Source organism: Schizosaccharomyces octosporus, assembly GCF_000150505.1.
Source record: "Schizosaccharomyces octosporus yFS286 unplaced genomic scaffold supercont6.1, whole genome shotgun sequence".
NCBI classification, from domain to species: Eukaryota; Fungi; Ascomycota; class Schizosaccharomycetes; order Schizosaccharomycetales; family Schizosaccharomycetaceae; genus Schizosaccharomyces; species Schizosaccharomyces octosporus.
In genome coordinates, this window is record NW_013185619.1 from 1,838,845 (window position 1) to 1,860,212 (window position 21,368).

The following is a 21,368-nucleotide window of genomic DNA, read 5'->3' on the forward strand; positions in this document are numbered from 1 at the left end:
TGAAGATTTCACCGTTAACACTCCTCCATAAGTATTGAGTACAGCTAGGAGTGTCTTTGACTTGTTGTCGACGATTTCTTCTTCATTTTTCGCAAGAGAACCGAGTGGATTTTTAAGAATCCTTTCGGTTTTAAAACGTCCATAGTTTCTGCCTAGTCCCATTACTCAAAATTCCAAGTCTTTTTCACAAGGGAAGCTAGAAAACTAAAGATATTACTAATCCAACAAGTGGTGGCATTTTTTTTTCGAAAAATCTCTGTGCTTTAAGTCGAATATACAATAATTTCTTCAAATTGAAGGTGGTCTTACTTTATGCTCTATAAAGGGTTTGAACAAAAACGCTGAAAAGAAAACGTGCTATTGATTTGAGAATTTGATCCTGTACTACCAAGTCTTGGGGATTTCTGTAATTCTTATTAATCTTTTCTGAATCTTTGCCAACTCCCGTTCGTTGTTTTATCCTTTTTCCGTATTTTGTGCACCATTTGCTTTGTATGGAAAACAACTTTCACCCCGACAATTTCCGTTTTCTGGAATCCCAGGGTTCTCTAGAAAGATCTGATCCACCTCACAACCCCATAGGCAGAAATGATTTCGATGAACAATTTTACTGGGTAAACCAACATATGAGGCACCTATGGACTCATTCTAACCCTCCTACCTCGACTTCTGGTACCACATCAACAACTGATACGCCCTATGGTACTTTCCAACACTCCTTCCACCCGCTGAACCATACCATTAATAACGAATCTATTGCTGACAATTCTGTCTCTCCGCATCTCAATCCTTTATCTCATCCTACCGGCATTCTTGAAAGCATACCTAACTCTGAGCCTCAACCGTTGTCTGATATAGCTTCGGTGCATCCTTCAAGCGACCGTTCTATGGCACAGCCTTCGAATACCCTTGATCCATTAACTTATATGGACGATCAATCATTTGCTGAGAAAAATGTAAATGCAGAACATCCCAACCATCCTTCGATGTTCTCTTGCCCATCGTCAGCGAACAATATCATGAGCGAACCTTTTGAAAATGCTAGTTCAGTTCAACCATTCGAACCTCCCTTGGATCAATCATTGTTGCAGGATTGCACTCCATTATACCGTGTTTGCTCTGCTCCTGATCCTCCTACAATTTCGAATAAACCGTCAGTGAAGTCTTCAAGCGTTGAAAATCAATCGTCTTCAACATCCAACGCTTCTCCGGAATTTCGAAGTTTGAAAACATCCTCCGGTTCTTCAAACTTGGGTGCTTTTGAAAAAGTAAAAGAAAAGCTGGGTGAAGTAAAGAAAAAGCGTCAACAAACTAAGCATGCTTGTGCAAAATGCCAGAGAGACAATAAAAAATGTGACGAGTCTCGTCCTTGTATACGTTGCCGAAAAACAGAATGTGAAGATCAGTGTATAGACATTCCTCGCAAAAAACGTCCAGTGGGAATGAAACGGGGCCCTTACAAAAAAGGTAATAATTCAAATGCTTCTGCGCGACGTACCGATCAAGAAGCTTTTACGTTATCACAGATAAAAAAGCCTAATCGAATGGATGAACCATTAATTATCCAACCTTCTGAGAAAGTTCGGAGCAACAATGAACCATCTCGGGCGAATACCTCGCAAGACGTTCCTTATATTGAATCTAACAAAGAAAGCGATTGGCAAAAATCTCGAGTACGTAGCTATACAAATCCTGTTGGAAGTGCTGAAAATGTTCATTATCGATTACCTGAAGCTCTTCGGCTATATCAGCAGGACTCTTCATCTGTAACAGAATGCACGCCCTCAAAAATGGAAGTTGAATACTCTGAACTTTCCATCCCGCCGGATTTTTCAGCCTATACCATGCATACGTTCCCACCTCAGCCTATGAATTCAGCGATTCCCAGAACCGATGAATATGTGTCTCAGTCATGGCCTATACATGACTCATCCATTGCTCCACATCATTTGGTGCCTCACGGAGAATATGAGCATCCTCCTGAAGTAAAAATGGAAGACGAAAGCCATCCGCTGAGGGAGAATTCTCAGAGCGGCAATGATCCATTGCATCCTTCCTACCAACATATGAGTTACGAGAATAGCCATATCCAAGAAGCCGAGCCATATGCTAGCACTCACTCTATGTTTGATGGAATGAACCATCTTGACAATGCCGTCTCCAACGATTCAAGTTATTCACCTCATGATACAAATCTTACTTCTCCATACAAACCAGAACCACAAACTGCATTACCTGAAACACATTATCCTTTTCTCCGTGGCAGAATACATTCCTTTTCCATCGCTGCTGATTCACCTCATCATCTCGTAGAGCGTCCTTGCCTTCATTGCCTCGGCGTGACCGAGAATCCCAACGAACATGCAAACTTGGCAGATCTTCGTGATAGGCAACAGCGAGAATTGGAATTTACTTCTATGTTACTGTTTCATGATCACCCTTCATATCACGCTAGACCCGACTTGAATTTTCACGAAGTCCTGCATCCTGAACAATTCGCATACCCCAATCTTAATCATGATCATGGCGACAATTATGATTATTGACACTCCCTTTAATACTTTTATATAAATTTTTTTTCTAAATACCCTGCTTTTTTGAACCTGATGCTTTTCGAAACTACTTTTTCGTTTGTTTGCAAAGTTGGATTTACTCGTGTAAGCTTCGGCACCAAATGTTGAATATGGCTTACTACATCCTTTGTTTTTTTCTTTGGCTGTAAATTTTTTGAAATCAAACGAAACATTCACGGACTACTGAATGTGTCTGTATGTGATAGGAAAGTCTATGGTTTGAAACATCTTAATTCCCTCGTTTAATTGAATTGGAGACCGTTATTTTATGTTGTTTTTATTATTGTTTTTCTCGATATTTACATATTGTTTTATATACCATTTTTATGATTGCATTGCATGACTTGCTTCCTTTGGATTGTAGAAGTTTTTTAAGTGTGTCTTTCGTTTGGAGTTTTTGTGTCCTATACTTTTAATGAAATTATCTTTAATCCTTAACGTACGTTTTGGTGTGCAGAAAAGGATTCCTTTATTCGAATAATTCTTTTTCCTTCTTTCTTTTTGTTAATTTTGAATCAACTCTGCTTTTGCATCGAAAATGATATGTCCGCCACTAGCTTTCTTTCTTTTTTCTAATAGTTTACAAACTCTACTTCTTACAATTCTTTTCATTCAACATACTTCGTCTTCATTTTCACGATACACTAAGGCAGATTTATTTCTCACTGCAATTGTTCTTCGTTTTTGTGTCGAGTTTAACGATCTAAACCGTGTTTTTGGAAATATCTATAGTGAAACTTAGCGATAGTTAGAATACGAGTATCTGTATCCTTGGAACTTCCACCATACGGGGAAACCTGTCCTTCACGAATAACCAAAATGCAACTTACAGAAGAATCAAAGGTAGGTGATACTTGTTTGTAACGTAAACACTTGCGAGAGAAGCATCTAACAGTATTTAGGAACGTCTCATCAAGGTCTTCAACGTCGGCAAGACTGTTACTCATTACGGTTGGATCCCCTTCATCCTTTGGTTAGGATACACCCAAAGTTCTCCCAAGCCTCAATTAATGCGTGTTATTAACCCTTTGGCTTAAGGATGGAAAGGCCTTTGAAAGCCTTGGATATTTCTCATACTGAGGCAGAAAAATTCAGTCATCGTTTGAAGGTTTATGAATAGCCATTTTGATTTCAAATGATATGTTTCTACTTTTCATCTTATTTATAAAGACTTATGACCTATCGTTCTGTATCGAAATGAACGTTGTGCTTGCTCCATATTAAACATTTCCAGCATAATGACAAAGCTACACTCAAACAAAGAGCTATTAACTTTACACGTACCATTGAACACTATTATTTTCTTTGACATATCTTGTTGTGCTGAAACCATCCAAAGCATACCGCTGTATTTGAGGTTCTCTTGCTAAGAAAAATAGAAAGTCAAGATCATATTCTCTTCAACACAGTGATCAAAAGTGTTAAGACTCTTCATTCCTTCACTTATGAAATCAATTCCACTAGTAAAAGGACTGGTACCAAAATTTTGAAAAAATTTTGTTTCACAAACAAATGAAATAGCTTCCAAATGAAAATGGAAATGGGCAGGTAGGTATGGGATCAAATAGACTACGGATATACAGTTTAAACCCAAAAAACTAGTTACACAGATTCGGTCTTTATTTTTATTTATTTTCTTTTTCTATACTAATGTTCATGTTCATGTACAAATCCAACTTACATGCTCTTTTCCCCCACATAGATTTCCCAGTCTACCGTCTCGGGAGATACACCTTGAAATAGTCTAGTGTATAACATATTCATACCAGAGTTAGGTCAAGCATTTGTGTCGTAAGCTATATCTTATAACCAGAACATATTAATTAGAAAACGGATACTCAGTTTTGTCGGCTTCCATCTATTTTCTACAGGGTTATTTTCCGACAGTTGAATGGAACGCTGAAAGATTTTGATAGAACATCGGGGGACTAGCAAAAGGTTAAGTTAGATACTTTTGTGCCGTGATCACGTATAGGAAACGTACGGAATTCAGAAACTATTTGGTAACGCCCATCCTATTGTTTCCATATAGTTTTCGATTTGTTGTTCTATTTATTTAACAATTGGGAACCCCATAATTGAAAAGTATATGTATACTACATTCCCCATTCATTTACATATATACACACAGCATTGGTAATGGACCAGGCGATTGCCGGCCTTTCAGCTGGCATTTGTTCAACGTTGGTTATGCACCCGCTAGACTTGGTGAAGGTTCAAATGCAAGCTTCGTCAAATCCAAAGGGTATATCTTTACTTCATGTTTTACGGGACAACTTAAAATATACGGGTTCAATACGGTCTTTATATCATGGACTAGGTGTTAACACACTTGGCTCGGCTATTAGTTGGGGTACATATTTTTACGTGTACGGCTTTACAAAAAGCCTTTTCATGGGTGTCCCATCTTCAGAGCCCATTCCAATCACGGCTATACAAACGTTAGCAAGTTCAGCATTAGCGGGATGTATCGTGGCTGCGCTTACAAATCCAATGTGGGTAGTTAAGTCGCGAATATTATCAAGGACTGCGGACCACAGCAATCCTTTTTATGTTCTCTATCAGCTTTTGAGAAAAGAGGGGGTAAGAGGATGTTATGCTGGTTTTACACCCTCTCTTTTAGGTGTCTCGCAAGGTGCCTTGCAATTTATGGCCTATGAAAAACTTAAAATTTGGCATAAGGGTCAACCATCGAATTTAGATTATTTATTTATGTCCGCTGCATCCAAGGTATTCGCTGCTATAAACATGTATCCATTGCTTGTTGTTCGTACTCGTTTACAGGTGTTTCGTCCGGGACTATCAACTCTTGATATGTTTAAAGCTATATGGAAAGCAGAAGGTCTTTTAGCTTTTTATAAGGGATTTCAACCTCATTTATTGAGGGTAATCCCGCAAACTTGTATTACATTCTTAGTGTACGAGCAGGTAGGTCTACATTTCAAATCCCGCGCATCTCAATGAGTCAAAACCCTTATTATCTGTATATACAATTTTGTTCCTGATTTTGGATGAAAAAAAAACCTCCTTTTTTCTCAGAAATATATAATTTCGATCATGTGTTGTCTCTTATAATTCATTAAAATATCTATTCCTACTTAGTTTGCATAACAAAGTTTTCGATGCATTTCTTTTGTGCAATGGTTAGTCGCTGTAGAATATCCTTTGTTTTTTCTTGCTCTTTTGAAAAGATGCTAAGTAACAAATTTCCGATTTTTGTTTGGGCATCTGGATTCTCAACCAAAACTCCAAAATGTCCGACTATAGGGAGAGCAAGATTAAGATACGCAAATTCTGTTTGTCAGCAATCTAAGCATAAAAACATTAAACAACATACTTTTCGTCTCATCGATGTATTGATGCATACTCAATAAAGCAGGTATGAAGCTTTCAAGATACCCGTCGCTTTGAGCTATCTCGCCTTTTTGAAGCATCGCAACAGATTCGAAAATTATTTTACGACACAATGCGTTCATCTTTTCGTGTTTACTATTCGCTAATAATAAAGACGAAATGCATTTTGCAGCTGTTCGGAACTCCTGCGAAAAGTTAGTAATAAATCCTAATTAAATGAACACGTACCTCTGATGATTTCAAAAGACCAAAAAGAGTTGTTATAAAGTTTTGGATTATAAGCTGCTCACCATCTAAAAGAGGAGCTGCTATTGTGAGGACAAGAACCATACTTAGTAGTATGATTTCTTTTTTGTCTTTACTTTGCGCTTGACTAAATATAATTAGAAAGTGTCACCATGTTATACGTACTCTTTGTTTTCAAGCATGGAATAGAGATGCTCAAATAAAGTATAACATAATGTTGAACATATAGAATTATCCTGCGTAACCATTGTACTCAATAATTTTCGAAGAACGGCTAAAAGTTCATGTTTTGAATATTTAAGGAGAGAAGGATCATCAAGAATTACTACTTATTATTAGCTTCAAATAGTAAACCGCGTTTTTTTAGAAAAAAAAAAGAAAAATACCTTCATAAACATGTAAAGCAGTCGCAAACAGATCGACTCTTACGATAGTGGGAAAGATATTAGCAAGTTCCAGAAAAGAATCAAAGCATAATATTATAAATTGGCTCGATTTCTCATTTCCATTTGAATATATAGAGTTTGATCGAAGCCCTGGTAATCTCACGGTTAGAGCTAAAATCAATATTTTGACCAAGTCGAATAACTGCTCAACTCCTTCCGATACAGAAGGCTCTAGAGATGTTACAGAATCACTTTCGCACTCTTTCAATTTCGAATGTTCAGGATTCGTCAACGCTAACTCTTTGACAAAAAGAACGATACTAATCTTCGTCTCCCAATCTTCGGTGAGTATCAGTCTAATTAAAAGATCAATAACTTCCGGGAAAACATTAGCATCATAAAGTACTTTCGTACATAAATCTTCAGTCAAAATTGAGGTCATGATTTCCATAATTCGTAAAACAGGTTTATCAAAATTTTGCAAAGTGCTAGGATTGAGTAAGGACTGAAAGCAAATACTAAAAACAAAGAAATTAAAGGAGTGTCTGTCATTCGAATAGTTTATACTATCATGGAAAAAGATATCCTCTCCTGATAATGTTAACTCCTCTCCTTTAAGAATCCCATAAACAAGGTCGGAATTATCTTTTAAAAGCAGTGTTAAGGCCTCAGCAATATTCAACCATGTTGTTTCATATATCTAAAATATTAGCTACGAACCAAGAACAGACTTACATCTAAAAGTATCTTTGGGTTTATATTCTGAGTGTGAGAAAAAGAAGTATCGGCAACGAAGTCCTTTAGCAAGCTAGGTCCAAATCGAAGGCGTGAATAACCTCTTAAAGATACCACCCAATGTGCAGCAAAACGTCTTAAATAAGGAGAAACTATTTCTTTCAAATAGTCAATTCTACGGGAGTAACCATACAAAATCGCCCAGGCTGATAGCGTGGTTACCCGTGAGACGTATATGGAATCGTTCTGGAATTGCTTACCGTTCTCACTTGAGTTCTCAGAAAATGTTGCATCAAGTGCATTTTTTAACATATTTACTACACGATTCGCTTGACTGGCACTTGGAAGAAGACCTGTTCCAATGAAGTTGGCACCAATATTCAATGCTAAAGAGACTATTTTTGGTGAAGATTCCTCGGTTATAGACGAAGTAAAAGCAGAACTAATTTGCGCTTGAAATTGATCTAACAGTGGGACATCCTCGAAATCCGGGTCCTTGATGGTTTGGAAATTCTATAATTAGTCAGTTCTGCAGACGAAGTATTAAACTTACCATTATTAAAGTATCTAACAGTTTAAGTCCACTCTCTTTTAAGTAGAAATTATCCGAAGTAGAGAGGATGAAAGCTAAACGTATCAAATCTGATATCCTGGAAATTAAATATCGAGAAGCATCTGAGCTACTAGACATTACATCGGATATGCAGGTAATTAAAATTGACGACGCAAAGAGTTGGGTTTGCCAGCGATAGTTCTTGTTACCAGCCGTAGTAACAAGGGAATTAGCAAGCGAAACGGTGTCCTCGTCCAAGCTGTAATTTGTTTCATCTTCAAAAGACCTTTCAAAATTAACGTTGCCTTTTATACCATTTAAGTACAGAAGAATATTTATCCACCAGGAAATGTCACTCTCTTTGAAATCCTTTAACCATATATGCACTATATTTTTTAAGAACTTGTTTTCTGGTGTAGCATCTATCGATTGCCATATCAGCTTGTCCAAATGCCTTCTGTAACAAGTTTCTGAAAAAGACTGATTCTGAAGTAGAATTTGATATAAAACCTCAATAGCTGAATCCCGTATAGTGGGATGCTTAACATCAATAACATTTTTTAATAAATTATCAATAAAAATCCTAGAGTCCGAATCTAGTGGCGTGAATAAATATAAATGTTGGTAACATTTGTATATCCGAGTAATGTTTTTTTTATCGTCTCCAGCAAAATGCAACAATTCACGAGAAATATTGTACGCAAGGTAAGAGTCGGAAGGGTTATTCCTCAATGCGGGACCCAACTCATTAATCAAGCAATCAAGATAGTCAATGAACAAATGTGTAGGATATACCAAATTGGTTTTTCTTTTCAAAAGCAAAACTTCTATATCGACATCCCCTGAAATCATATAACTAAGAAGTATTCCCATCTGGCCAGTTAAGACACTTGGTATAGTTTTCGCAATTGTACCCAGCGACACGAAAGAAGCTTCGATAGAGCAATTTCTGACGATATCATTGGAATCTGTATTAAATACTTTAAGCAGTTGATAAACTTTTACCAAAAATGCTTGTGATATGCCAGAACCTAACTTAGCTAACGTATGCCCCACACCCATAATCGATGTTGCTCTACAAATGGGATTTCCGGATTCAGCAGCACGCTGTATAAGAGTGTCAAGAATAAATGTAGGTTTCCCTTGGCAGAGCAATGCCAGAAATGAGTAAGATTCTGCAAATAACCGGATTATCGTAATATCGTCACAGTTGGAATTGATATCCAATAATTCGATAAAGAGTGAAACAACCTTACTAGATAAAGAAAGCCTTTTCTCGCAGAAAACCTTCAGAGCTCCATGAATTGAAAATAAAACATTAGTAGATATGGCTTTTTCCTTGGATAATTCCCTTGCATTGCTCGTGTTGGAAACGGAGGAAATCAAAATTTCTAATGTACTCTCCATAACCTTTGGCGGTTGACAACAAAATATTAAAGAGAATAGCATGACGGCACTGTCAACCACTGCAGTCGCAATAGGAGGAACAAACGGAAAAGAAAAATCGGCAGAACTAGTAAACATGAAAAGCATATCAGATGTTGCATCTCCTATTAAGTAAGGGGTTGGTCCTTTTGTAATGTCGGTTTCCTCATCGCATTTTTCGGAGTAGTATGAAGAGAATAAGCCTAAAATTATTTTTGAAGAGTAATTGCGTTGATGAGTATCGTCATCCAGATATTGGAGGTATGAGAGTTCCGCTATGATTGATACACATGTTGACAATAACTCTTGATCATCTAAAGTAACACCGTTAATGTTCATAAGTTCTAGCGAGCATTGAAATACTTTCGACAGAAGCAGTGTACGTAGCTCGCTATGGGAATAGTCAGAATAATGAATAATGGTTTGAATCTCTAACTTCTTGGTAAGGAAAAAAGATTTATAGAACTTTAAACAATTTGTTAGGAACAGAATTATACGCTTTCGTACATCAGGTGTTAAGAGAATTCTGTTATGTTTCAGAAATGCTAGAAGGCATTGAAGGGCCTCATAACGAGTAAATAGATCGGCATTAGATTCCATAAAGTTTTGAGAATGTATATTAGAAGATACGCGCGGAAGGGCATTCTTCCATAAAACAAATAGCTGTGAAAGTTGCATTCTAGTAAAAGAAGGACCAAACGAAACATATGCCGTCATTGAACGCCATCCAACTTTCAACTGAGCTTGAGCTGTGAACAAGTCCAAACTTGTGGAAGACCGTATAAGCTCCAACGAAAAGTTAAATAATTTTGAAAAAATGAATGACGAGACATATAATGGATTCTTCTCAGCGGCAACATAACATGAAACTAAAGCCAGAGTTAGATTATCCAAGTTCCCGTTATTTGGCTTGGTCTTGGACTCTTTCGTTCTAGAACGCATTGACTTTAGTTCGTTTTCCAGTTTTCCATAAAGTGATAGTAGTGTTGGCATTATGGGGTCTGGCATTACTATAAGTAAACATCGTAAACACCAAGCAGCGTTGTTCTTCAATCTGTCGTTTCCCAAACTAATCATATCAAAAAGTACCCTGAGAAGATTATTATGATGAGGGGTAACAGAACCCTTCAAATTCGCTAGGATACCTGTAATAGAGGAAAGTGCAGCCTGAACTAGCGTGATCGGTACTTTTGTCTGATCCTCCACGAACGGCTCTAAAACTTTAGACAACAGCAATTCCAAAGCCTGGATTTCGGAACTTTGATCTAGAAATCGAGAATTAATTATGTCCCGCAGAAGGAACGTAAAATGCTGTTCCTCTAAAGCAGATAGCCATTCGTTCGCGGATGAAGTTAAAGTGGAATTGAGGAATACATTCAAAATAAGAGCATAATTCGTCCTTATTTTATTATAATCCTGTAAAAGAAAAAAATGTTTAATAGCAAAAATTACTAGTCCTTTGGAGGCCTCGGATTTAGCGTACTTGTGATTATAAAGTTCAAGAAGCATCTGCAAAACTTTGGTAAATTCGTCCGATTCATCAACTCGCTGTATTGTCGAAGTATTACCAGAATTTTCATTATTTTCATCATCAGCAGCGGAAGGAGAAGAAGCAGCCTTTAAAGCTTCAATCTGACGGTGAGCTTGTAATATGGTGCTAGCAGTGAAGCATTTAGCCAACATATTTTGCAAATCCGAGTTCTCAACGACACTTTTTTTAAATAAATAAGATTTTAACCATTCCAGTTCTGAATTTCGCAAAGAAGATCGACGAAGAAAATTGTAAGCACCATATAGAGCTGAAAGAACAACGTTTAACGAAGAACTTCCAAGGTTGGACTTGAGAGATTTCCAAACTTCTTTCGACAAATCTTCGCTAAAAATATTTCCAGTGTGACGAATAGTTTCCGAGAGACCTCGGAGAGCACAGACTCGAAGACCATGAGGATAATTGTTCTTGCAATATTTGAGAAAAACCTTTACGAAGGTTTCTTGCTGATTTATCTAAATACGTTTTGTTAATAAACCACTTAAATATTCAAACTTACCGTTTGGCCATAAGCGCGTAAACAATTTCCAAGAACCGATAAGTTATTTCTAGCATATTAGCAATCAAATATAGAGCATGCTGTTTCCATACAAAATTTCGATGCTATCCTTTTTTTCAATTAAGTTGTCAACGAATCCGACTAATACACGATTAATCTGATATCCTTCAACTGTCAAGGTTAATACAGCAAGCTTGTAAAAGTCATTTCATACATCCTTCTAGTAGTGCAATTACACAACCCGATAACAAGTTTCTCGTAGGATATCCTATATAACTTCCATATTGTCTTATTAAGGCATGTATAGGGTCTACAAAGCTTTGAACAGAACTCTCTCGAAATGTTTTGCTCAGTCGTTGGAGATCCTGCTCATAGTTGAGTAATTTAGTATATATTACCTCCCTTTTATTTAATCCAGCAACTCTATCAAGATTTTCTAACGACAGTGGTACCGTCGACATATGGTTTAACTATTTTGCAGTATTGAATTTGGTAAATGAGGAAATGCTTCCGATGTCATGTAATCTTGCAAACGTGGATATTGTTTAGGAACTTAAATCAAAACCTGAATGGATAAAAGTAACTAATTTAAATATATGTTTGATAATTTTTTGAAGGTAAGCTTTCAGTTTTGATTCAAACATAATATTAGGATAAATTAATTTAAATAATATCATAAATAGAGAACAAAATTACATAAATTATCTAGAATATTAATTAATTCAAAGTAAACAGGTATTCTTATGTATAAGTAAGCAAATCTGAGTTCAATAAAAAAAGGCAGGTTTTTCGATTACTTTTCTGAACTCATACAAGCCATAGAAAACGTTATTCATAATTAGACTATTCAAAATCAAAGTAAATTAGTTTTTTTTATCGCTACGGACGTTAAAGATGGGAGATAGTGCTGTCCGGATAATCGTCTCTCTTTCTGTCTTGTCCATAATCATTTAGTTCTTCAACATTATATGCCTGTTCTTTCTTTTTGCTTCGGAAACGAAGTCCTAACGGTATAACTAGTACTAGGAAGCCGGTAAATGACATTACAACGACTGACATATAGACGTTAGTTCTTTCCTTTGTAAGGTAATTTACTTACCAGCAGCTTTCCTGATCTGCTCCCATTTCTGTTTCTCATTTTCAGCTCGAAGTTTCCCTAAGGAAACAGATAGCAAGTTGTGCAACTCTACAATTTTAGCACTTAATTGTTGAACATCATTTCGGGTATCGTTTTTCCGGTTTTCAAACTCCATTTTACTTTCGGTGCCTAACTTGTTAAGATGTTCATTAACAAGTTGTTCTAAACCTTCGACCTCGCGTTGATTCGAAAATAGGCCAGCTCGAAGTGTGCTAATTTGATCTTTCCTCATATTGATTTTTTCAGAACGAAGCTCTGACAAAGCAGTTCGAAATAAATAGGAAAACTGAATAAGGTTAGTTAGAGAAACTTCTAGTAGTAAGTAGATAAATAGCATTACTGTTTCATTTCACTTACATTCTCAAAATCGGCTTCTGATAAATAGGTCATATGGCTGTGTCGTAAAAGTTCAGTTATAAACATATTCGTAATATCCAGAAAAGCTTCTGCTTCTTTTTCGTTAAAACCACCTTCAACCAATGTCTTAAAAAAGCTATAGGTATCAAAATGGTAACCTTCGAGGTCTTTAAATCTTTGGTCAATATTACTCGATTTTACTAGTGAAAGGTCGGGCTTGGATATGGTATTATCTGCATCAGTAGCGTAGAAACGTCTTAATTTTTGCCTAAATAAAGGTCTTGCTGTACAATTTATAGGATGCGGAATCGACAGTAGGGTAATTCTGGATAGTCGAGTAGGCTTGATTAAAGAACGGTTTATCAAGGCAAAAGACGGCATTTAATGTTGTAAATAATTTTCTTTGGCTTTAGATGTTTCTTAAACGATAGCTTCGCAGTCTGCATTTAGCGATCCGTGTTTCGGCGTTGAAACTTGGATAGTCATTTGAAGACGTAGAATACTACTTGGTTAGGAACAATGAGTTTTTTTTTTGGAATTTAAGCTAATTTATTTAAATTTTTAGTTAATTAAAAACATTCAAAAACAATTAAATCTTGAACTTTTTGTGACAATGATCGTACAGTTAATCGAGCTTCGCATGCATGTTTTACTTCAGGTAAAAGAAAAGATCGAGTTCCAGAGACACATTACTAAAATAATCAACTGTTGGGTAAATAAAAGAATACCGTTAAGCATGAACCTAGGAGCAAAGATCTTCCATACCATCAGATGTCTTCGAAAAAAGCCAGCAAAGAACACCGTGCTGGTTGCGATTGATAGATAATACAGTAGAAAAGAAAAGCAGATTAGAAGAAAACTTCCAAAAAACCTTTTTTGAGAGGTGTAAGGCTTAGCTGCAAACAAAGGAAGGGATGAACAAGTCATTATAGGGCCACCTAATGTGTGGAAAAACATAAGGATACCACTGATAACTTGATTTTCTGCAGAGGTAGAATGAATAAAGGCAAAATTCCAATCGAGGGAAGAAATGACGGCCTGATTACCGGTTGTGAAAAAATGCGACAACCCCAGAATACTTAATAAAATAGACATAAATGTTACTCCCGGCGAAGCCTGGGAATTTTCAATTCGCAACAATAATAATATCTGGATTAGGCAAGAATGTAAGGACAGCCTACCCAGAGGACGTTGAAGGAACAATAGTAATGATGAAAACAAGGCAAAAATAAAGTAATATTCGTCGACTGCGACCAGTACTTCTCCATTGCCTGATTTTTGACGACGATGAATATTTATAGAAAATATAGATACTTGCCAAAGCAAACAAGTAAGAATACCAACTAGAAATATATTGGCAATATAAACAAGGATTTGACCATATTTAATTTCTAGAGAAGAACTATTAGCCAACATATGCTGTGTAACCCAAAAAATAGATGAAAGGAATTCAAAAACATGCAATATTACTAGTTTCCTTTTCGATATTGTAGCATTCAAAGTTGATTCTACATGGTTTCTTAAAATGCAAGGAAATGACACAGACGTCAGTATTGAGAGTGACAAGGCTATTAAGCTTCGAAAAGTATTACTTGGAGTAGAGACGTAAGTACTTGTACAAAAGAAACCTTGCTCTTCACGACAGTTTGTAATGTATGATGTAAAAAACTGGAGGATAATGAAAAGAATAGACCAAAACGATGATTTCAGAGCCAATGTAATATCTTTATTTGTAAAGCTTTTACAAACCAACAAAAAACCAAATGTAACGCAAAAATAATGAGTCAATCGATCTTCCCATATCGTGAAAGAATTAGAGCCAAAACTGCAAACATGGAGTATAGCTAATCCCAATGCTAAAATGCTATGCAGACTAGGCAAAGTAAAAAGAAAGTCGAAAGATACCTTCCCAGACAGCTGGAGTAAAATAGTTATATTCGGAATTAATGTGAATAATGGCATTAAAAACTGAGTAGGAATAAAGATTCCGAAAAATATAATCGGCAGAGAAGAAAGTATAATTTTTTTTAAAGTAACCCATAGCAAATCTGAACTATTTTTTAGAGCATTTTTGTCATTCATCAGCAAAGTAAGAGATAAACCGCCTACAACCAATGAAACGAACCCTGTGAGCATCGGTAATAGACTGAATTCGGCCCAAATACTTTTAAAATATTCGAAAATACGTTTGGAACTTGTATATCTTTGTATAAACAATTCCAAATATTCGTCTTCGGTATGCATAATAGGCTTGGTAACAGATTCATTTTTACTTTCATATCTATGTTCATAACTTCGATAGAACCTATTGATCTGAGCCATATTTAACTCCATAGAATCGTGTAAATATTTAGCTCCGTGAAAGTAAAATGGTTCTGGTATGAGAGTTCCTAAACTGCCATATGGTATAGCATTTCCAAGTATTAAACTCAATGTTGGGACCAAATCAACTTGATTGGCAAAACGTCCTTCACCGAACAGGTCAAATGATTTGAAGGCGGGTTTCTTACTATACATCCATAGGACGGAATTGATTTCATCAAAAGCATCACCGCCATGATTGCCCTTACTGTCCATACCGTGATCACCCATAACTAAAAGAAGAGTATCGTCATCGATCAAATTCATCATTCTTTTAATACACTCATCCATCTCTTTTAACTTTTCTGTCATGGTAGGGTGGTTTGGACCTAACCGATGTCCAACATGATCGACTCCTAAGTAATGCGCGATAAGAATATCCCATGGCTTATGTTCAATATAGTCAAATAGATATTTGTTCACCTTTTGGTCTACGCCATGAAGGTCAGGAACATTAAAGGAAAAAGCAGGTCTAGAATATGTCTGATTTAAGAATTCATGAAATAAACCATCCCATGTGTCATCTCCTAGCAAAACAATGTCTTTACCCATTGATTTCCATTGATACAGAAGATTGTCCTCATCAACGTTTGTACCTGCAAAGTTTGAACCAACGTCAATGAAAGTTGGAAGAGAACCAGTAGTCAACCCTTTTAGTCGTTGAGAAGTAGTCGTAGGTGCGTCCGCCAAAAATTGAAGTAAGATAGAATGCTCGGGATGTGAAATGGATGTCTCATACGGAGTGTTTAGGGCATTATGATAATAAAAGGAATCGTTAGAAGGTATCAAAAAATCATATCTCAAAGCATCTATAACAACTATAACAGCTTTGGTAAATAATTTTGGAGCCCAGCATTCAGAGGTTTTATTCCATTGTGATATATTTAGTGGACGATCAGAACAAGACGATGTCGAATTTGAGGCTTCTCTTCTTAGTAGAAATCCATCTGTAAAAGATTTAAGTCCTACCAAATTTGAGAGCAGAATTAGCGCGAAAAAAATACTTGCTTTCAAGGCATTCCATGTATTCGACAAACTACTGTTTTTAGCTACCTTAACCTTTCCTTGCATAAACAAATTAGTGAAAATCACCCCTTTATGATATATAAATTCCCAAAAACGGTTTCGTTTAAATAAGAGGTGGTGTACAGTACATATGTATAATCCCAATACCTACTTTCATCAACGATTTATTCTCAAAAGAACTACATAACAATTTTAATTATCTGCATGGATTTGAAAGTAACAATATTTAGCTACCAAAAAGTAAAAGAAGCTAAGTTTCAATTCCAAACGAAAGTAATACGTACGGTTTTCATTCTTATATTACTTTTATGGATATATTGAATAAAAATAAAAATAAATATGAATATGAATAAAGTAAAATAAAATAAAACAAAACATAACAAAATCAAAAAATCACTTCAGTGATTTTATAAATCTTTTTATATTCAGATTAGAATGTTTCCAACATGGTTGGTAGCATATAAATCCTCCGATAACTGTATTTCAACAGTTAAAACTTGTCCATTAACCAAAACTAGCTACGAAACGTTAGTAAATCCATTTGCATACGAATCTTCCTTACTAAAATTTTAAATCGTTGAAATTCGTCTTCATTACCCGGATACCAAGGAGCGACGCTCATACCCAATACTAAAGTATCAACATAACCGTTTAAAGTTATGATTTGTGGGATAAAGGAATAAGCATATATAACTTGACCGCTGATCACTTTTTCTGTTGCTATTAACCTCAGTATTGATAGTTGGCCGCTTTGAGTAGCGCAAACGAGACTCTGTATTTGAGGTACATATTCCATCATATTAATTCTGTGAAGTCCTTCAAAACGTATAGTAGATGGATCTTCGAAGCAATTGCGGCAGCTTACAAAAGGATATATTTGAGACTTATGATATCCACATAAGACAACAGAGTACTTGGTTGCAAAAACAAAGATTTCCTCTGGTGGTTCTCGCGTGAACGTACGAAAACAGGATTTCAGATTATCCTACGAACTCGCGTTAATGAAAAATGTCACAGAGAAGTATTTACTTACGGGAGATTTATTATGCATATGCACATAATACTCTCCTTCAAACACGGCATCATCATCGTAATCATCCTCATCAGAATTAAATGATTCTAAACCCAAGAAAATAGCTGGATTCCAGGGTGTTTGCCCAAATGTTCTGGCAGGAATTAAAGTTTCTATCTTATCCTTCACTGTTGGTATAAAGGTAAATGCAGATCTATCAACAAACTTAACAGACCATATCCTAATTTTTATTAACAAGACGAATGCTCAAATTTACATACCAAACCTTAGTATGGAACTTGGATAAACAAGACAGTTCATTTATGTCCCATAACTGTAATGTTCGATCAATTGATCCACTTAACAGCAGATTTCCCTTTGAATTAAACGATACGCAAGGAACTGAAAACATGTTAAACAAAAACAATCAGGAGCGCAACTTACTGTTATGTTGGTGTCCAACCAATTCTAAGGACTCTTGTCGAAACCAAGGCGAACGGTAATCACGCTTGCATTGTTTGTAATCTGTGGATAAATTGAAACTAGATAGTCGGTATTGTGAGAATCATGTTTTGGAGTAAAAATCTTACATATTGATAACATGAGCATTTGATGAAATAGCTAAATATCTTTCCGAAGAAATAGCAATTCCCCATGCAGAAGAGTCAACCGAAAAAGTCATAGGATTTCTTTGAAGATTTTTTACATCATACATTGCGACTTTCCCACAGTCTGTTGCAGTGATTAAATACTCTAAATCACCTAGAAGCTCGCATCGAATATGGTTAATTCCATTAGGCATTCCCGGGAAAAGATCTCCCTGTTGTATGGATGAAGATTTATGAGGACAGTGAAGCACCATTAAAGGATCAGGCTCACTTAAATCTATAGGAAAGAGAAGTAAATTATAAACAAAAACATCCTCTGAAACGATTGATTAGTTAATGACTTGTTCAGATCGAAGTTATTTTCCTAATGTACCTCCGATGGCCACAAACATGTAATCGATCAACTTGCTACATGCAACTAAGGAATTTCTGAATAGTTGAAACGGCTTTTCTCCTAGTTTAAATAATTCACAGACAGAATACTAAAGAGCATATCATTAGCAAGCACTTAGTAGCAGTTTGCAGGAGTCCATACATCTAGACGATTCAGAAACTCATTGACTAAAATTTCTTTTTTCATTATTAACTGGAAACCTTTCTTCGAGAATACCTTCACTTCATAAGGCCACGATTGACCAAGTGGAAACGTAGAGGTGGTTTATGTACTAGTGACACTTACACTACATTACTATCATCCCAGAAATTCCACATAAGGGTTTTCTTCCATCTTTGGAAGTAATTATCTTCTTTAGATAATTGAAATGGAAGCGAGTGCTGCAAATTGCTTATCCTTCGCCCAATTTCAAAGGCTGAGGTACTTCATGGATGTGCCAACTCAAGAAACAAATCGTGTTGAATTTGAAGGGACTTTTGAGGATGATTGGAAGGATGATTTGGATGGCTTTTTTGATTCAGAAGAAGAATTTTTCATAACAGCGGGAAGGGTATTCTACTCAAAACTTAGAGTATTTCAAAGCGTAAGAAATTCAGGTAGCAAGCTGGAATGGTCAGATTTACCCTTAACTATAAAAAAAGAATTTATATCTCAGTGTCGTGAAGAACTTGAATCTGGGAAAACCCTTCGAAATGGAGCCTTCTATACCATCCTGTATCTGTGCGCAGGAGTGTATGATTGTGTCAAAGATTTAAATGAGCATTTTCAAAGCATAGAAAGAAATATTGAATTACTGAGAAGCTTTCAAATTCCAAGTATTATTTATTCTATCTTTACTAACTGGAATACAAATCGTAAGCCTGGCTATATGTCGGACTTGAAAGAGAAGGAGCTTCTTACTCTTTTTCTTTCGCTGATTTTCTTTTTTTTAACAGTTCCTTCTTCAAATTATTCTGAATGGATTGAATGCGCACGTTCTCTACAGCCATCATTAATGTCTTCTTTGGTACAACTATTTAATGATACAATGAATGAGTACGAAATGGACCTTGATAATGTCAGTCTTTTTCCGTTACGACAAATAACCTTCCTTATTTATAAAGTTTGTTTCCGTTTATGGGGTACAGAAACAGATTTTCAAGACAAGAAAAGTGGTATTGGGAACTTGAATAATAACACATCCTCTAATAGACCACATACTACAATACTAGACTACGAAGTTTTTCGTCACGAAGTTGCTACCAAATATTCCTTTTTCGCCCGTCCTTTCTATTCGCTCCCGTTGGATAGAGAACAGATACACATCCTTCCTACATCGAACACAGATTCATTTCACAAGTCCTTCTTTTTATTAAATACCCGTCTTTGCTCTCCGGAAAATCCTTCGCTTCCGTTGACAAATATAAAATCAAAAGGAAACACTCGACGCGAGCAATTCCAAACGAACCAAAACCTTCCTTTTGGATTTACTCCTTCTATAAAAGATTCACCCGCTCCAAAGAGTATAACAGAAGCAACTGAGCTATTGCATCGTCAAAGCAAACATAATAATATCGTTGAGCAACTAATGTTCGAAAGAGAATACCTACGACATTGTACACATCAAAGTTACCTTGGTTGTAATTTTAATGATGCAGTTGAATCACTGAATTTTTCACACGAAAAGGCTACTGTTGACGATCCAACCATAAGTTTTATTTCAAAGACGTATGATGACTTATTCCTTCATTTGGATGTTTTTGTACAGTTATCGATGCATCTATTCTATTATACTTCAAAAAAAGTCAACAAGCTCTATATTGAAGCGTTCTCTTCATCCGAAGCGGCAATGCAAATGCAAAGTATTAATGATATGGCGGTTGCCGATTCCCCTAGTGAGGAAATCAGTGAACCTGTGATAAAACCACTAGAAAAGGATTCGGTAAATGAATTGAATGATCTTGCTACTGGCTTTTTTGTTTCAGGTAATATTTTGTACTCTATTGATACCTGTGAACTAATATTATATTCTCTGTCGAGCCTTTTTTTAATGATGCTCAAATGGCTTCGCTTATCTCATGTATTACGTTCCGAAAGAATTGCTAAATTGCTGTACGATAACCATTTTCTAGAAATTTTAAGTCGCTATTTCTCAGACAATGAATCCTCAATGCATGCCGAACGAGACATGAAATGCCTACGTGGTGGTTTTTTCACTTTCACTGCAAAATCATACAAGCAATTATCCAGTGGCACTTTTGTCTACTCAAGGAGTCCGTCTTATAGAAACATATTAATCACTCTGAATTGCCTTCGTGTAACAGGAAAAATCTGTAAATACCATAATAACAGAAAAGAAACGCTAGTTAAAGTCGATATGCAAAATCACTTGAAAAGATTACTGGAAATACCTCACGAGATACTCAAGCGTTATGCATTGAAGGTTTTAAAGCTACATGTACCGTATCTAGGAGTAAAATGGAAACAGGCAAATATGAACATTATTACTAGTATTTACTTACATTGTCCTCTTAGTTTACGGGATAGTTGGATTTTCCCAGAAAACAATTTAGAAACACAACGGTCATCCAAGCTTCAAGACGCCTTTTTATGCATCTTGATACGATTCTATCATAAGCGGTTGTATGGAAAGGTTTGCAATAAGTTGTATGACTTAAATGTGCTTGAGGAAATTCGATTAAAGCGAACCATCGAAGAATTAGTAGAATCAAATATGATGGAAAATCTGCCAGATGCTATGTGGACCTACGCAGAAAACTCAGAGACTCCAGACTTCTTTGATAATGAACTATCATCTGTTCTTGTACAAAATGTGTCTTCGTTTTTTTAGCCAGCGCTTCATTCATTTCTTTCCTCCCTTTTCTTACAATATATTAAGTCTTTCGAATAACTAACTCATGCTTTTTGTAAGTCTAGAAATGTTTTTCTTATTTTCAATCGTTCAGAAACTTCTTTTGACTTAAAGTTTTATTTTAATGAAAACATAAAAAAGAAAGCTTTTCGAATACCTTTCTCTTATAAAAGTCTTTCCTTAAATTGTTTACTAATGATTGTTAGTGACGTGTAAGGAAATCATTATAATCAGATCATTTTTCTGTCGCTAGTAAGATATATATTTTTTTGTGTAGCACTATTCACCAACACTCCACTCA

The 21,368-nt window shown here is 35.9% G+C and overlaps 8 protein-coding genes across 8 annotated transcripts; 4 read left to right on the top strand and 4 right to left on the bottom strand.

The window, feature by feature from the left end:
• Nucleotides 1-494: 494 nt before the first annotated feature.
• On the top strand, nucleotides 495-2,546 carry SOCG_03372 (transcription factor; the record flags this gene model as incomplete). The annotated part of the gene is made up of 1 exon (XM_013161860.1): nucleotides 495-2,546. The coding sequence occupies one exon, from the start codon at nucleotides 495-497 to the stop codon at nucleotides 2,544-2,546; it is 2,052 nt and encodes a 683-aa protein (XP_013017314.1).
• An 846-nt stretch (nucleotides 2,547-3,392) lies between these two features.
• On the top strand, nucleotides 3,393-3,610 carry SOCG_03373 (TOM complex subunit Tom7; the record flags this gene model as incomplete). Its single annotated transcript, XM_013161861.1, has 2 exons — nucleotides 3,393-3,416; nucleotides 3,476-3,610. 2 exons carry the CDS (start codon nucleotides 3,393-3,395, stop codon nucleotides 3,608-3,610), a joined length of 159 nt encoding a protein of 52 aa, XP_013017315.1.
• A 686-nt stretch (nucleotides 3,611-4,296) lies between these two features.
• Nucleotides 4,297-6,557, top strand: SOCG_03374 (FAD transporter). Its single transcript, XM_013161862.1, has one exon. It carries the CDS (start codon nucleotides 4,713-4,715, stop codon nucleotides 5,535-5,537), a length of 825 nt encoding a protein of 274 aa, XP_013017316.1. The 5' UTR covers nucleotides 4,297-4,712; the 3' UTR covers nucleotides 5,538-6,557.
• On the bottom strand, nucleotides 5,634-11,954 carry SOCG_03375 (Pof6 interacting protein Sip1). Its single transcript, XM_013161863.1, has 10 exons — nucleotides 11,535-11,954; nucleotides 11,413-11,491; nucleotides 11,321-11,369; nucleotides 7,848-11,276; nucleotides 7,295-7,807; nucleotides 6,560-7,259; nucleotides 6,339-6,498; nucleotides 6,156-6,300; nucleotides 5,911-6,112; nucleotides 5,634-5,867 (listed from the first exon to the last, which is right to left on the bottom strand). The coding sequence occupies exons 1-10, from the start codon at nucleotides 11,779-11,781 to the stop codon at nucleotides 5,668-5,670; spliced, it is 5,724 nt and encodes a 1,907-aa protein (XP_013017317.1). The 5' UTR covers nucleotides 11,782-11,954; the 3' UTR covers nucleotides 5,634-5,667.
• A 31-nt stretch (nucleotides 11,955-11,985) lies between these two features.
• SOCG_03376 (uncharacterized protein) lies at nucleotides 11,986-13,321 on the bottom strand. The gene is made up of 3 exons (XM_013161864.1): nucleotides 12,816-13,321; nucleotides 12,420-12,744; nucleotides 11,986-12,372 (listed from the first exon to the last, which is right to left on the bottom strand). The coding sequence occupies exons 1-3, from the start codon at nucleotides 13,194-13,196 to the stop codon at nucleotides 12,209-12,211; spliced, it is 870 nt and encodes a 289-aa protein (XP_013017318.1). The 5' UTR covers nucleotides 13,197-13,321; the 3' UTR covers nucleotides 11,986-12,208.
• SOCG_03377 (pig-O) lies at nucleotides 13,256-16,347 on the bottom strand. The gene has a single exon (XM_013161865.1). The coding sequence runs from the start codon at nucleotides 16,245-16,247 to the stop codon at nucleotides 13,470-13,472; it is 2,778 nt and encodes a 925-aa protein (XP_013017319.1). The 5' UTR covers nucleotides 16,248-16,347; the 3' UTR covers nucleotides 13,256-13,469.
• A 137-nt stretch (nucleotides 16,348-16,484) lies between these two features.
• Nucleotides 16,485-18,939, bottom strand: SOCG_03378 (WD repeat protein). Its single transcript, XM_013161866.1, has 8 exons — nucleotides 18,358-18,939; nucleotides 18,196-18,304; nucleotides 17,805-18,138; nucleotides 17,659-17,756; nucleotides 17,496-17,616; nucleotides 17,236-17,455; nucleotides 16,765-17,187; nucleotides 16,485-16,720 (listed from the first exon to the last, which is right to left on the bottom strand). The coding sequence occupies exons 1-8, from the start codon at nucleotides 18,400-18,402 to the stop codon at nucleotides 16,628-16,630; spliced, it is 1,443 nt and encodes a 480-aa protein (XP_013017320.1). The 5' UTR covers nucleotides 18,403-18,939; the 3' UTR covers nucleotides 16,485-16,627.
• SOCG_03379 (eukaryotic protein implicated in cell cycle regulation) lies at nucleotides 18,475-21,365 on the top strand. The gene has a single exon (XM_013161867.1). It carries the CDS (start codon nucleotides 18,584-18,586, stop codon nucleotides 21,044-21,046), a length of 2,463 nt encoding a protein of 820 aa, XP_013017321.1. The 5' UTR covers nucleotides 18,475-18,583; the 3' UTR covers nucleotides 21,047-21,365.
• The last annotated feature ends 3 nt before the right edge of the window (nucleotides 21,366-21,368 follow it).

Bases quoted from the DNA above. Each gene is read 5' to 3' on its own strand.
- SOCG_03374 (XM_013161862.1), top strand. From the start codon at position 4,713: ATGGACCAGGCGATTGCCGGCCTTTCAGCTGGCATTTGTTCAACGTTG.
- SOCG_03375 (XM_013161863.1), bottom strand. From the start codon at position 11,781: ATGTCGACGGTACCACTGTCGTTAGAAAATCTTGATAGAGTTGCTGGA. The intron at 7,260-7,294 runs GTAAGTCTGTTC...CTAATATTTTAG, and splicing joins ACCCAAAGATACTTTTAGAT to ATATATGAAACAACATGGTT. The intron at 6,301-6,338 runs GTACGTATAACA...AATTATATTTAG, and splicing joins TCCATGCTTGAAAACAAAGA to TCAAGCGCAAAGTAAAGACA.
- SOCG_03376 (XM_013161864.1), bottom strand. From the start codon at position 13,196: ATGCCGTCTTTTGCCTTGATAAACCGTTCTTTAATCAAGCCTACTCGA. The intron at 12,745-12,815 runs GTAAGTGAAATG...AACCTTATTCAG, and splicing joins CAGAAGCCGATTTTGAGAAT to TTTTCCTATTTATTTCGAAC. The intron at 12,373-12,419 runs GTAAGTAAATTA...TCTATATGTCAG, and splicing joins GCAGATCAGGAAAGCTGCTG to TCGTTGTAATGTCATTTACC.
- SOCG_03377 (XM_013161865.1), bottom strand. From the start codon at position 16,247: ATGCAAGGAAAGGTTAAGGTAGCTAAAAACAGTAGTTTGTCGAATACA.
- SOCG_03378 (XM_013161866.1), bottom strand. From the start codon at position 18,402: ATGAAAAAAGAAATTTTAGTCAATGAGTTTCTGAATCGTCTAGAT. The intron at 18,305-18,357 runs GTATGGACTCCT...TATGCTCTTTAG, and splicing joins AGTTTCTGAATCGTCTAGAT to TATTCTGTCTGTGAATTATT. The intron at 17,617-17,658 runs GTAAGTTGCGCT...ACATGTTTTCAG, and splicing joins GGTTGGACACCAACATAACA to TTCCTTGCGTATCGTTTAAT.
- SOCG_03379 (XM_013161867.1), top strand. From the start codon at position 18,584: ATGGAAGCGAGTGCTGCAAATTGCTTATCCTTCGCCCAATTTCAAAGG.